This window comes from Stenella coeruleoalba, assembly GCF_951394435.1.
Source record: "Stenella coeruleoalba genome assembly, chromosome: 13".
Classification (NCBI taxonomy): Eukaryota; Metazoa; Chordata; class Mammalia; order Artiodactyla; family Delphinidae; genus Stenella; species Stenella coeruleoalba.
In genome coordinates this window covers 1533531-1547093 of record NC_137159.1, presented here as the reverse complement: position 1 = coordinate 1547093, position 13563 = coordinate 1533531, and the positions used below count along the sequence as shown (strand labels likewise).

Below are 13563 nucleotides of genomic sequence, written 5' to 3'. Positions count from 1 at the left end.
AGAGCACAAGGAACTCTACTCAATGATCTGTGGTGACCTAAATGGGAAGGAAATCCAAAAAAGAGGGGATATATGTATACATAGAGCTCAGTCACTCTACTGCACAGCAGAAACTAACACAACATTGTAAAGCAACTATACTCCAATAAAAATTAATTTTTAAAAAGTCTATCTGGTGATGGTTCTCAGATACGACAGTCTATCCTCACACTCATAGACAAGACCAGAGCCTTGAGAATTCATTCAGCCTCCGAAGCTGGGGTGGAATTCCCATGTCCCAGCTGGTGACATGACACTTGTCTCCTCTCAGCCTGGGAGGGTTTTTCTCCAAATCCCGAGGACACAGGATCGCTGGCTCCGGGTGAGGAGAGAGGGGAGGGCAGTGCCTGGACACCTGTTCCAGACGTTCCTTCAGTGACATCACCCGACTCCCCACCTTGGAGGGCGTCCGCGGGTCCAGGAAATGACTCCAGGACGGACTCGGGCAGCCCCTCACCGAGCGGCTCTTCCTCCCTCTGGGCAGCGTCAAGGTGGGGCCCCGCCGGAGCCCCGCTGTAAGGAAGGGCTGATCCGGCACAGGCTTAAGGATTTCGCTCCAGCATCACTCAGGAGGTACAGAGCCATGCCAATCACCTCTCCTTGTTTGCCTGGACACACAAGCCTGTAGGTGAGCGGAGTCCGTGCCCAAGGCACTGAGGGTAAAATCCCATGTGGATCCTGCCTTCGCTCACTTGTCACTTTGCACTGCTGGTGCCCAAACCAAGACGGAGGAAATGGAGATGGATGTGGTGGGAACGACAGGGGAGTCAGAAGGGCCCCTGCTTCCCCAGGTAGATGGGGTCACTCTACAGAAGGGCACATGCAGGATCTGGGGTAAGATCTGGGCCTCCCAAGCCAGGCCCGATGACCTGGTCATTGCTTCCTACCCCAAAGCAGGTATGTGGTGGACGAGAGAGCAGGAGTCGCCACGTGTCAGCTCTGAGTGGGCAATGCAGAGGCCAGCGGGGGCCCTGTCTGTAATCAGACAGGCGGGCAAAGGATCTGACACTTGTCTACAAAACTGTAAGGTTTTTTTCAAGAGCTAGGTCGCTGTTTTATTAAAAATATGTAACTATTTAAAGTAGATTTTTCAGGTCAAAAAATTCATGCTAATCATTTTTTTCTCTCATTCAACAAAACTCTATCAGGAGGCTCTAAACCCCAGGGATGAGCCCCGTGCAGAGCAGCAAAGTGCTTCTGGCCTCTGTCCTGCTGGCGCTTAGGGTCTAGGCTGGAGCAGGACGTCAGGCCACTGGACAGATTACAACATGTAATCTGGATTACAACATGTGATTACAACATGTGATTAGGGCCCTGGAGGAAACACGGGTGGGGGTGGGCCGGGGGGTGACGAGAGGCCACCGGTCGGGCCTAATTTAGACGGAGGGAAGGACATGAAGGATCTCGGAGCCGCTGTGATCGTTTCCTTTGCTCCGGCCACCGTAACCAGGCAGCACAACCCAGGGGCGTGGTAGGAGTGTACCCTCAAGGTCTTGGAGGCTGCAGGTCAGAAATCAAGGCTCGTCGGGGCTGGTTTCTCCCGGGGGCTGCGGAAGCTCTGCCCAGGCCCCATCCTGGGCTTGAGGACAGACAGCCGTCTTCACGTTCACACACGTCGTTCTCCCCGTGCACCCGTCTGTCTCCAAATCTCCCCTATTCATGAGGACCCCAGTCACACTGGATCAGGGTCCACCCTAATGACCTCGTTTGAATGTCATTGCTTCTGTGGCCAAGTAAGGCCACTCAAGGCCCAGGCCCCCACCTGCCGCTGACCTAAGGCAGCCTGTCGTCACCCTAATTCCTCGTCCTCGATCCCAAACCACGTCGCAGGCCGGGTCCCCAGGAGGCAGGCTGAGTTGGGTGTGAGTGCGTGGCCTGTTTAAGGGTCAGTGCTCTGTGGGGAAGCGGAGGGAGGCAGGACGGGGGCTTCCACTTGGTGCTGGCAAGTCCCCCTCCAGCCCGTGGGCTGGGCGCTCCAGAGTTGGGGTGGTCCCTCCAAGCTGACGCCACCCCAGGGTGGGTGAGAGGCCTGGGTGTCAGGTGCAAGCTGCCACAGGAAAGGGGCACGGCCTGGGTCCCAGAGAGGGATGAACGGCTCAGGGCTGTCGGCCAGCAGCGCCCTCAGCAGCTGGGAAAGCAAACTCTTCGGTTTAGAAGGGAGTCCAGGCCACACACCCGCCGCAGACTTACGAACCTCCATGGACGGCTGTGGGGCATCACTCCAGCCACTGACCGTTCACGTCAACAACCCATGTCTGGGAAGGTGCCGGCCAGCAGGCAGAGTCCATGGAAGGGCAGAGCCCAGATTGCCCTGCAGTTAGGCGGTGCGGTTGACTTTGGAACCTGGGTCGGTGGGAATCGGCCGTCCTGGGCTGGAGGGGAGTTACTGGTGAGTGTGAGTCACGGTGTGAGGCCCCTGGGGTGCAGGGCAAGGCTGGAGGTTGAGGCCAGGGGCTCTGGCAGAAACCCGTGCATGGCCCAGACCGACCACCAAGGGAGGCTGGGTTTCTGGAGTCGCTCACGGCGTCCACGGCAGCAAAGCCAAGTCCGAGGCGGAGTCTGCAGGCAGAGGGCACCCACGAGGTCCTCGAGAGGCCGGCCCCCCTCAGAGTCCAGGAAAGGAAGCAGAGCCGGCCCATAGCGAGAAGGCCGCCCCTGCTGCTCCCGGAGCACCCTGCATCGGGCAGAACCAGACGACACAGACCTGGGACCGTAAACTGACGCATAGGCAACGGAAGGGCCAAGGATGAAGCGAGTTCTGATTCCAGGACAGAAGGAAAAATGGGAACCAATCAGGAGCTCAGCAGGCACAGTGCCAGAGCCCAGGGCCCAGGGAGCGCGGCCCAGGTGCGGGGAAAGGAGCCGGGACCACGGGAAACCAGCTGCGGCAGCTTCCTCCTCATCTTCCTGAGCAAGACGGTCTCACCGGACCGGCCCCTGCCCTGCAGGAACACCGGCACCTACGCAGTTAACAATTATGACCCTCGACATTCATTTAGTGCCCACTGCAGGCTGGCACTTGTGCTCTCAAAACCACACGAGCATAACTCCCGCTCGGTGGGTTTACATAATTTATCCAGAACCACCCAATTCGTAGGACCCAGAGAGAAGACTGGGGTCCATCGGATTCAATGGCCCCACACACGTGCAAACCAGGCTCCTCCCCGAGAAAAAGACCAGGCCAGCCAAGTGTCCGGAAGCCAAACGGGGAGAGAATTCCTGGGAGGTCAAGGGTGTGCAGGCTGAGAGGGGCCCCAGGGAGAATGGGTATCACCCCCAAATGTAGCAAAGGTTATTTTTCCACTTAAAACCAATTCAACTTCCATGTAGAAGTCACTGTTAACGTCACCCTATCTTTCTTGACCTCTTAAAGAGGAATTCATTCAATGTCGATTTTTTCCTTTTTTTTGTGGATTACCAATTCCAATTCTTACTTTTCCTTCCTTTTCACATCACTGGCATTGGATCAATGTCACGGTTCTAAATAAAAGTAACCAGAGGGGAGAAACAAGATTATTTATAAGCAACCAGAGTGTAATAGTAAAAGTGAGTGTTTGGCAATCGTTGTGATTTTCCTCCAAAGGAAATATTTTTTAAATTAACCGCTTATTGTTACATACACTAATTATTTGTATTATCATTTTCTAGAAATACCAATGCATATTCAAATTCTTAAAAGTACATCATTGGAGTATAAAAATTAATTGCTTCCCTTAATGAAACTTTCTGGTGAGGAAAAGATAATCTTAATAGCTGATTTCAATTCAACGTAGTGAGTAGCATAAGTGAGGTACTGATAGACAAATGAATTATTTTTCTAGCATAAGATGCTTCTAAATTGTAAGCTGCAGAAAATCAGCAACCTGTTCCTCAGTTCTGCTCTCCACTCTTTCTCAGGAACGACCTGGACGCAGGAGGTTGTAGATCTGATACAGAACGGTGGAGACCTTGAGCAGAGCGGATTGGTCCCCATCCACCTGCGACAGCCTTTCCTGGAATGGATACGGATACCGGACTGCTCTGGTAAGTCTCCAGTTTACGAAATCGTAATCTTCACGTAAAGATGGGCAATTTGGGAGGGGAGAGTCTGAAAGTCTACCACACCCCCAAAAAAAAAACTCCCTTTGGTCCCCAACTCTAAATGCTGGATACAAGTTACCTTTACTTGTGCAAATCTAGGTAGACAGACCCCTTCACTTAAAAACTTATTTAGCTCTAATGCTAAACAATAGAGGGGCACCACCTCGCTATTAAATAAAGTGTCACCGAGTTACAAACACCAGGGAAAGGGATCTCTCCCCAGCCGTCCCCCAGCAGGGGGACTTCATGTGTCAATGTCACAGGGGCCTGGCACCAAGGACCCCAGATACAAGGTCAGCATTCCTGAGGCACTTTCCGTGGGGAAATAGACAATGCGCGGTGGAGTCCTGGCTCGCCGCGGGCCAGGGTTACTCCAAACACTTTCCTGCATGAGCGCTGTTTGTCCTCACAGTACACTGAGGAGCTGCTACTTGACACCCACGTTACACACACAGAAACCCAGGCCCAGGAGGCTATGATCTGCTCGAGGGCCACAGCTGATAGGACTGAGCCAGGATCTGCGCTCGGGAATTCTGTTTCTGAAGCCCATGCTCTTAACCACTAACCCGTAGTGTGTGTGTGCATGTGTGTGTGTGTGTGGTGTGTGCGTGTGGTGTGTATTGTGTTGTGTGTGCATGTGTTGTGTATTGTGTGTGTGCATGTGTGTTGTGTGTGTGATGTGTATTGTGTGTGCATGTGTGTTGTGTGTACATGTGTGTATGTTGTGTGCATGTGTGTTGTGTGTGTGATGTGTATTGTGTGTGCATGTGTGTTGTGTGTACATGTGTGTGTATGTTGTGTGCGTGTGTGCGCATGTGTGTTATGTGTGCATGCGTTGGGTGTTGGGTGAGTGTGCTGTGTCTGTGTGTCCTGCAGGAACCATCCCAGGCACACGCGTGCACCTGAGGTACAGGGTGGAGTTACACAGACTGAGGGGCCCAGCACCGTCATCTCTAACAACAATGTTCCCACAGGAATCCATTCTAACCCAACGTGAAAACTGCGGACTTGGGAACTCACATTTGGAAAATGAATTAACAAGCTAATTGTCCTGTCTTGTCTTTTTCTTTCTTTCTTTCCTGTTTTTTTTTTGACCCAGCCTAACATGTGCCACGTTTTCTAAACTGCTCAGTGTCACCCCAGAGTGCTTGGGGCAAAGTGGCCAAAATGAGCATTAAAGATAACTGGGGACAGGTTTTGAGAGTGTTCAAGGCTACACTAAGTGATTCAGGTTTGACCTTAGAGACCTCCAGTGGACACGTCTGTGGAGTCCTCAGGCCTCTTCAACAATTTCCCTGTCATTTTCTTTGAGCAGTGATTTGAAGACATAACGCAGGTCCGCCCTGGGTCTTCTGAACCTACGGTGTGGTTGAGGTGTCCTCACCCATTTGCACGCAGTGGTTTGGTGCTGGTTGGCTCTGCTGTAGATACTGAAGGTTGATGGGATGAGAAAAGGAGCGGGCGGGCGGGGGTGGGTCAGTGGTGAGTGAGACCCTGAGGGAAAGTCCTGCCTCAGAGATTCTAATGTGCAGCGAACCACGGGTGCAGAGCGCCAGTGGAGACCAAGGAGGAATGGTTTTCATCATCCAAGGGAGGAAGAAGGGCTGAATGTGACCTAAAACCCAAGAGCCATATGTGAAGAAAACTGACAGAATCAATTCACAAAAAATAAAACTTTTTAAAAAATTAACAAATATGCTGGAACAATTTTTCAGGAATCGACCAGGCAAATGCAATGCCTTCCCCAAGGACTCTGAAAAGTCACCTTCCTGCGCAACTGCTGCTGCCATCCTTCTGGGAGAAAACCTGCAAGGTGAGGTGGGAGCAGAAAACACTCAGGGCCGGTTTCCCTTAAGAACGTATCATCCCCACACCTGTCCGCCCAAAGCACCGGGTCAGGTGGATGAGAGCGGGTGGGGTGCACTCCCACACCAGGGGCTTGGGGGCATGGCACGGGGCTCCGTCCTGAGCGCCCCCAGCCCCTCGGCGACGCCACAGGGGGACGTTCAGACATCACTGTAGCTCAGAGACATCACACAGGCTGCCCAATGAGAACCACCTGGCAGGGGGCCGAGATGGGCTGCAAACCCAGGTCTTCCTGACCCAACAGCCCGTGATGGTCCCACCAACCCACACCACCTGCCTCAGGCCTCCCGCACCCGCAGAATTCTCTCTAAGCGTCTACATGGCTGGCCTGCTCGTGGCCATAGGTGGTGAGTATCTGAGGGAGCAGAGGTGGCGCTGAAGGAGGTGTACCTGCTCCCGTCTGTCCCTTGATAATAGACAAATTTTCTGACCCATAAGTGGCTTTCTACCCTTCAGGCTCAGTGAGTCACTACCTACAGTGTTTTCTGAAGTGAGTTCTTTGCAGCCTTATTCAGGGAGATCCCATGTCTCGTGCTCAGAGAAGGGTGGGACTCCACGCTCTGTACCTGCCCTTTTGAAGCACGTGAGCGTAAATAAGTTTCTGAGAAGGAACTTGTTTAATTCTGCTTGACTCAGAGCTTCAAACATGTACTTGACCCAAACTCTTTCTCAAGTGAAGCCTCTAATCTCCAGGAAGCTCACGTTCTTCCCAGCACATTCTGGAGGACAGTACGAAGGTCATTGGCCTTGAGGGTTGGAAGGCTGGTCCCTGAGTTAAATCACTTCTCCGAGAATGACCGCGGGGGCACAGTGGGTCTCACAGCCCGGCCAGAGCCAGGACCTTCAGCCACCTGCCCAGAGCCCACCTGATGCTACCACACTGCCAGCCCCTTAAAGGAGACAAACTTCGTGAAGTTGTCATTATTTTAGAGAAATGAAACAAAAAAAAATCCTAGTACATTTTGTTTGATAAGATAAGCAAAAACTTAAGGCTCAAAGGAAAAATTTTCTCTCTAATTTGCCCAATAATGAACCTGATTTCTTTTTTTTCTATTGGAAAAAAGGTATTGTCTATTTGTCCAGAGACACATATATTTATAGGCACAGCAGTACTACACATGCTGGAGGGTTTTTTTAGGTTTGGGAATTTTTTTCCCCCAGCTTCATTTAGGGATGATTGACAAGTAAAACGTCAATATAAGGTACACAACGTGATGTTTTTTGGGGTTTTTTTTTGTTTGTTTTTTTCGCTACGCGGGCCTCTCACTGTTGTGGCCTCTCCCGTTGCGGAGCACAGGCTCCGGACGCGCAGGCTCAGCGGCCATGGCTCACAAGCCCAGCCGCTCCGCGGCATGTGGGATCCTCCCGGACCGGGGCACGAACCCGTGTCCCCTGCATCGGCAGGCGGACTCTCAACCACTGCGCCACCAGGGAAGCCCCAACGTGATGTTTTGACTGAGAAATGAGCACCACAATCAAGCTAATAATACAACACATCCATCACATAGTTACTCTTTTTGGTGCAAGAGTGAAAACACAATTGAATTCTACTCTCTTAGCAAATTTCAGGTATCGATATATAATAAATTCTCAGTTATAATCATCATGTTGTACATCAGGTCTCCAGAATTTATTCCTCTCATAAATGAAAGTCTGTACCTTTGATCAGCATCTCCCCTTTCACCCCACCCCCTGGTAACCACCGTTCTACTGTTATTATGAGTTCGATTTTTTTTAGATTCCACATATAAGTGAGATTGTGCAGCATTTGTCTTTCTATATCTGGCTTATTTCCCTGAGCATAATGTCTTCCAGTTTCATCCATGTTGTCACAAACGTCAGGGTTTCCTTCTTTGTTAAGGTTGAATAATATTCCACTGTACAGGCAAATGTGTCTTCGAGATAGTAATTTTGTTTCCTTTGGATATAACCTAGAAGTGAGATTGCTGGATCATGTGGTAGCTCTATTTTTAATTTTTTGAGGACCCTCCATACTGTTCTCCACAGTGGCTGCACCAATTTACTTTCCCACCAACAGCACACAGGGTTCCCTTTTCTTTACATCCTCACGAACAATTCCTCTTTTAACTTTTTGATCATAGCCATCCTAACAGGTGTGAGGTGATAGCTCATCGTGGTTTCGATTTGCGTTTCACTGATGATTAGTGATGTTGAGCATCTTTTCATACACCTGTTGGCCATCTGTCTCCTTAGAAAATGTCTCTTCAGGTCCTTTGCCCATTTTTTAATCTGGTTACTTGTTTTTTGCTATTGAGTTGTATGATTTGTATGAGTTCCTTATAAATATTTGGTTTCAAATATTTTCCCCCATTCTATAGACTTCTCATTTTCTCAATTGTTTCCATTGTTTTGCAGAAGCTTTTTAGTTTGATGTAGTCCTAGTTGTTTTTTTGACCTTTGTTGTCTGTGTTTTTGGTGTCATATCAAAATAATCGTTGCCAAGACCAATGCCAAGGAGCTTTTCCCCTATGTTTTCTTGTAAGAGTTTTACAGTTTCAAGTCTTATGTTTAAGCATTTCAGGGTTGATTTTTGCGTATGGTATAAGATGATTTTATTCTTTTGCATGTGGATATCCAGTTTTCCTGGCACCATTTATTGAAGAGGCTACCCATTCCCCATTGTGTATTCCTGGCCTCCTTGTTGAAAATTAGTTGATCATATATGTTTGGTTTACTTCTGGGCTCTTTAGTGTATTCCATTGGTCTGTGCGTCTGTTTTTATGCCAGAACCATACTGTTTTGATTACTATAGCTTTGTAACATTTATTCTGTGAAAAATGCCATTGGAATTTTGATAGGGGTTGCACTGAATCTATGGATCGCTTTGGGTAGTATGGACATTTTAGCAATATTCACCCTTCCAATCTGTGAACACAGGATATCTTTCCATTTATTTGTCTCTTCTTCAATTTCTTTAACGATTATCTTATAGTTTTCAGTGTACAGATCTTTTACCTGCTTGGTTAAATTTATTTCTAAGTATTTTATTTTTTTTGATGCTATTATAAATAAAATATTTTCTTAGTTTATTTTTCAGATAGTTCATTGTTAGCATATAGAAATGCAACTGATTTTTATATGTTTATTTTGTATCCTGTAACTTTACTGAATTTGTTTAGCAGCTTTTTTATGGAGTCTTTATGAGTTTTTCACATATATGATCATGTCATCTGCAAACAGAGATAATTTTACTTTTTCCTCTTCATTTTAGATGCCTTTTATTTCTTTTCCTTGCCTAACTGCTCTGTCTAGAACTATGTTGAACAGAGGTGGCAAGTGTGAGCAACACTGTCTTGTTCCTGATCTTAGAGGTTAATTGTTTTCTTGTTCTTTTGTAGTTCCTTTGTGCCTTTCTTCCTCTCTTGCTGTCTTCCTTTATGATTTGGTGGTTTTTTGTAGTGTTATGCTTTGATTCCTTTCTCTTTATCTTTTGTACATAAGGATAGCTTTGCCAAGTAATGTGTTCTTGGTTGACAGTTTCTTTTTTTTTTTCTTTTAGCGCTTTGAATATCTATCTCATCTCACTCTCTCCTGGCCTGTAAGGTTTGTGTGGAGAAATCTATTGATAGCCTTATGAGGGTTCCCTGCTATGTGATAAGCCTCTTTTGTCTCGTTGCTTTCAAATGTCTCTGTCTTTGATTTTTGACAGCATGATTCCAGTGTGTCTCAGTGAGGAACCTCTTTTGGTTGAAACTTCATGTCCTTGGATGCCCATATCTGTCCCCAGATTTGAGAAGTTTTAGCCATTATACCTTTAAATAAGTTTTCTGCCCCTTTCTCTCCTGGTATTTCTAAGATTTGCATATTTGTTCTCTTGAAGGTGTCTCATAAATCCCATAGGCTTTCTTTAGTCTCTAACAGTTAGAGGAACAAAAAGAAAAAGAATGAAAAAGAATAAAGAAAGCCTATGGGAGCAGTTACAGAGCCAGAGTTCACAGTGCAGACACATGCCAAGTGGTCATGGGGCCTGGGCGTGGAGAGGGGGCGTGTACGGAGCGGCTGGGGATCGGGGTCCAGGGCATGCAAGGGGTGGGGTGAGTGGAGGTCACGGTCCCAGGGCAGCACGACCGCGGCTCCTTCTTGGAGAGGAGAGCACACGGCAGCGTCTTCCTCTCTAGAGGGTCTGTGGTGGCTGTTGGTTACCTCAGTGGGGAAGCTGCTGGGATGCCCTGAGGGGCAGGCCACTGGGGTCCACGCTGACAAATCCTATGAAGGCTGCAGAGCCCACGCAGGGCGACTGAGGTCCTCAGGGACAAAGGCTGCTGGGGTGCCCTGCAGAGCAGGCCCTGGGGGCATGGTGGCTCCGCTGTGTGTCTGACACTGGTAGCCCCCTTCTCTGAGCCCAGCCACCTCCAGACAGCTCTGCTGTGCCAGTCCCCCCAGCAATTCTCTCTGTGTGGTTATCCTCCTGTTTGGGCTCCACTGTGTTGCTTTAGGTCCTTAATTAGACTCTTGAAGCCCTTCCCAGGACTATTTTTGTTCGTGGATGGCTGGGATTTTTTTTGGTGGGGGATGAAGGCTCATATCTCCTACTCCACCATTTTACTGATGTCACTTGTCATCTAATTTTCTTGTAAGCTAAGTGATAAATTACACAACCATATAATTTATTACCCCTAGAGAATTAAGCAGATTTACACTTCACACATGAAAATAATACTACACAGAGCTCAAAGAGCCTACGTGAAGCAGACAGCATGGAGAAATCAGAACAGAAACAGCTCTCTATGGGGTCTCTGGCCATTTTTAGTTGTTGAAGCTGAAAAAACGTGAATACTCTATTGCATAAGCATAAAATAAAGCTAACGAACCTTACCATTCCTTCATATTCTATTGCTTTAATTCAATTACACATTAACACAATGATAATTCAGGCTGGAAAGGAGGAATCTCAGCCGTGTTCAACTATGAACGTGGCCTGAACTAGAGATACAGACGGCGGACAGAGTATGCTCTGAGGATGCAGCCCTCCAGAGACCTCTAAGGAGAGGAGGAGAAAACCGGGTCCAGTTACCTTAAGTAGAAAGTGAAATGAACTGAGGGTTCAGGAAGTTCTGGATGATCAGAGGGCTGCAGGGCGTGACACCAAGAATTAGATAAACCACGTCTAGATCTCCTCCCACCCAAGTGTCTCAGAAAAAGGCTATTCACAAATGCCTCACCTGTGAAGTGCGGTGATCAGCCCTGTAGCCTCACATCTCACTCAATATCAGGAGGACACCCAGCCAGTGTCTGCGTCAGGCATTTAAGTACCGAGGGGAAAGGGATTATCTACACGCGTTAAAGTTTGCGAAAACGTCCCTGAATGTGCTATCCATCACTCTTTCTAGAAGTCACTGGAGAGTGGAGAAATCAGTTCACTGAAGCTCAGACCAAGAAGTTTAAAGAAAATTATGAGAAAAACATGGCTGATACTTCTCTGTCCTTCTGCATGGATCTTTAAAGAGCAGCCTCTGTGAAGCAGAAGAGAAACCTGTTTCCAAAAACCACGAATGGCTCGTGTGACGTGATGTCAGGGTTTTTAAACCACGACCTGGACATTTCAGCCTGATCTGCCTTTTGGATGAACCCAGTGTGACTTCAGTTACGCAGCATTAAGGTGCTTCATTTTCCTTCTCTCTCTGCAGAATTTCAGTCTTTAGGTGAATTGCAATATATCAACATGTAATATATAATATCACACACATTTTCATTTCTGTTCCTTCTATATATCCTCTTTCTACCTTCTGTTATAATTTTCTTTGAATTAAAACATTTATTTCAATCATATTCGTCAAAAATTCCCACTCCATTCATTTGATAACAGACTTGTACTGAGTGCCTTATTCATGCCGGGGAGTGGAGGGCATCGAAAGATGATAAAAATAGGGTTACTTCCCCCAAGAAAAGTGCAGCCTGGTAGGGGCCACAGCGACCACAGCGACTGTCAAGGAAACTGATACACACTGAAACAAACTGAAAGGTGCTACCATCAAGGAAACTGTGATACACACTGAAATAAACTGAAAGGTGCATCACGGTTGTGGAGCAGAGAAACAAGCATGTGGGAGGAACCCCAGAGACACTGGGGAGAGTGGGTGTCTGGTGACCGCCCGCCTTCTGGCCATGAAGCACTCCCGCCATGGCCAACACAGTCAGCATCCCTGCCTCCCCAGTACCAAAGTCCAAGGCTGTCCTATTTGTACAGGCAGACCTTGTTTCACTGTGCTCCACAGACATTGCAGTTCTTACAAACTGAAGGCTCGTGACAACCCTGGGTCAAGCAAGTCTATCGGCGCCATTTTTACTCACAGCATTTGCTCTCTTTGTGTCTCTGTGTCACACTTTGGTAATTCTTGCAATATTTCAAACTCTTCCATTATTATTACATTTTTAGGGTGATTTGTGATCAGTGACCTTTGATGTTACTACCACGACTCACTGAAGGCTCAGATGATGGTTAGCATTTTTTAGCAATAAAGCATTTTTAATTAAGATGTACATTGCTTTTTAGACATACTGTTATTGCACACTTAATAGACTACAGTATGGGGTAAACATAACTTTTATGTGCACTGGGAAACCAAAACACTCGTGTGACTCACTTTATCACAATATTCACTCTATTATGTGGTCTGGACCCAAACCCACGGTATCTCTGAGGTTTGCCTGTAATTTACTTGTAAAACCTCAGGGACACGTATTTCAGAGGTTTCCTGAGACCCAGAGGTGGAGACATTCCACTGGGTCTTGAGAGATTTCTGGGTCTCATTCGAAGGTGGATTCTCGTATACAGAAGACTAAACGTGAAACGTGAAATTATAAGAATAAAATTCACAAAGACCTCTGAGACCTAAGAGCAAAGGGATTTTTTTCAACAAAACTTCAAAAGTACGAAACAAAAGGCAAAAATACTTAATGAATTTGAGACATCAAAAATTTTAATTTCTGTTCATCAAAGAGCACCATAAAAAAGGCTAATAAAAAGAAAACTGAATGACAAAAGTTATTTGTGATGTCTAAAACCACAGAAGACCAATATTCAGAATATACAAGAAACTCTCAAATTGGTAAGAAAAAGATAAAACCCAGATAGAAAAATGGGCAAAGGGGACCTTGAGGAAGGCAATTTTCAGAAGAGAAAATACAAAAAATGACCAAATATTTGAAGAGATGCTCAAAATCATTAGTAAATAAGAATAACTGCAAAGGAAAACCATGGGCTGTCATTTCATATCTGTTACAGAAGCAAAGGTTGGAAAGCCAGATAATGTCCTGCTGGTGACGGTGGACAGGAGAGCAACCTAGCAACACGTCAAAATGAGTAAACAAACACTCTTCGACCCAGAAATTCCAGCTGTAGGTACAGAGCCCAAGTAAATGGGTATGCAGCCCCATAAGGGAGCATGTATAGGGGACGCTCACACTCCTGTTCCTCCAGCCATCCCTGTGCTGAGAGTTGAAGGCTACCTGGGTGCCCACTGCTGGGCGGGGAGAGTAAATCGGTATAATGTGGTGGACTGTATCTGATAGCATACATTGCTATCAGAAAGCAATTAACCAGAATCAACAGATTTA

The 13563-nt window shown here is 47.2% G+C and overlaps 2 protein-coding genes across 12 annotated transcripts in view; one reads left to right on the top strand and one right to left on the bottom strand.

The window, feature by feature from the left end:
* The window catches only part of LOC307196476 (uncharacterized protein), a 403273-nt gene that overhangs the window by 368727 nt on the left and 20983 nt on the right, over positions 1 to 13563 (bottom strand). The gene's annotated exons all lie outside the window — the stretch shown is intronic.
* Positions 3455 to 13111, top strand: LOC307196171 (sulfotransferase 1C4-like). Its single transcript, XM_079940925.1, has 4 exons — positions 3455 to 4062; positions 5835 to 5932; positions 11333 to 11968; positions 12016 to 13111. Exons 1-3 carry the CDS (start codon positions 3867 to 3869, stop codon positions 11447 to 11449), a joined length of 411 nt encoding a protein of 136 aa, XP_079797051.1. The 5' UTR covers positions 3455 to 3866; the 3' UTR covers positions 11450 to 11968; positions 12016 to 13111.

Coding starts and splice junctions, on each gene's coding strand:
- LOC307196171 (XM_079940925.1), top strand. CDS start 3,867: ATGCTTCTAAATTGTAAGCTGCAGAAAATCAGCAACCTGTTCCTCAGT. Junction 4,063..5,834: donor ACGGATACCGGACTGCTCTG/GTAAGTCTCCAG, acceptor ACAATTTTTCAG/GAATCGACCAGGCAAATGCA. Junction 5,933..11,332: donor TCTGGGAGAAAACCTGCAAG/GTGAGGTGGGAG, acceptor CCATCACTCTTT/CTAGAAGTCACTGGAGAGTG.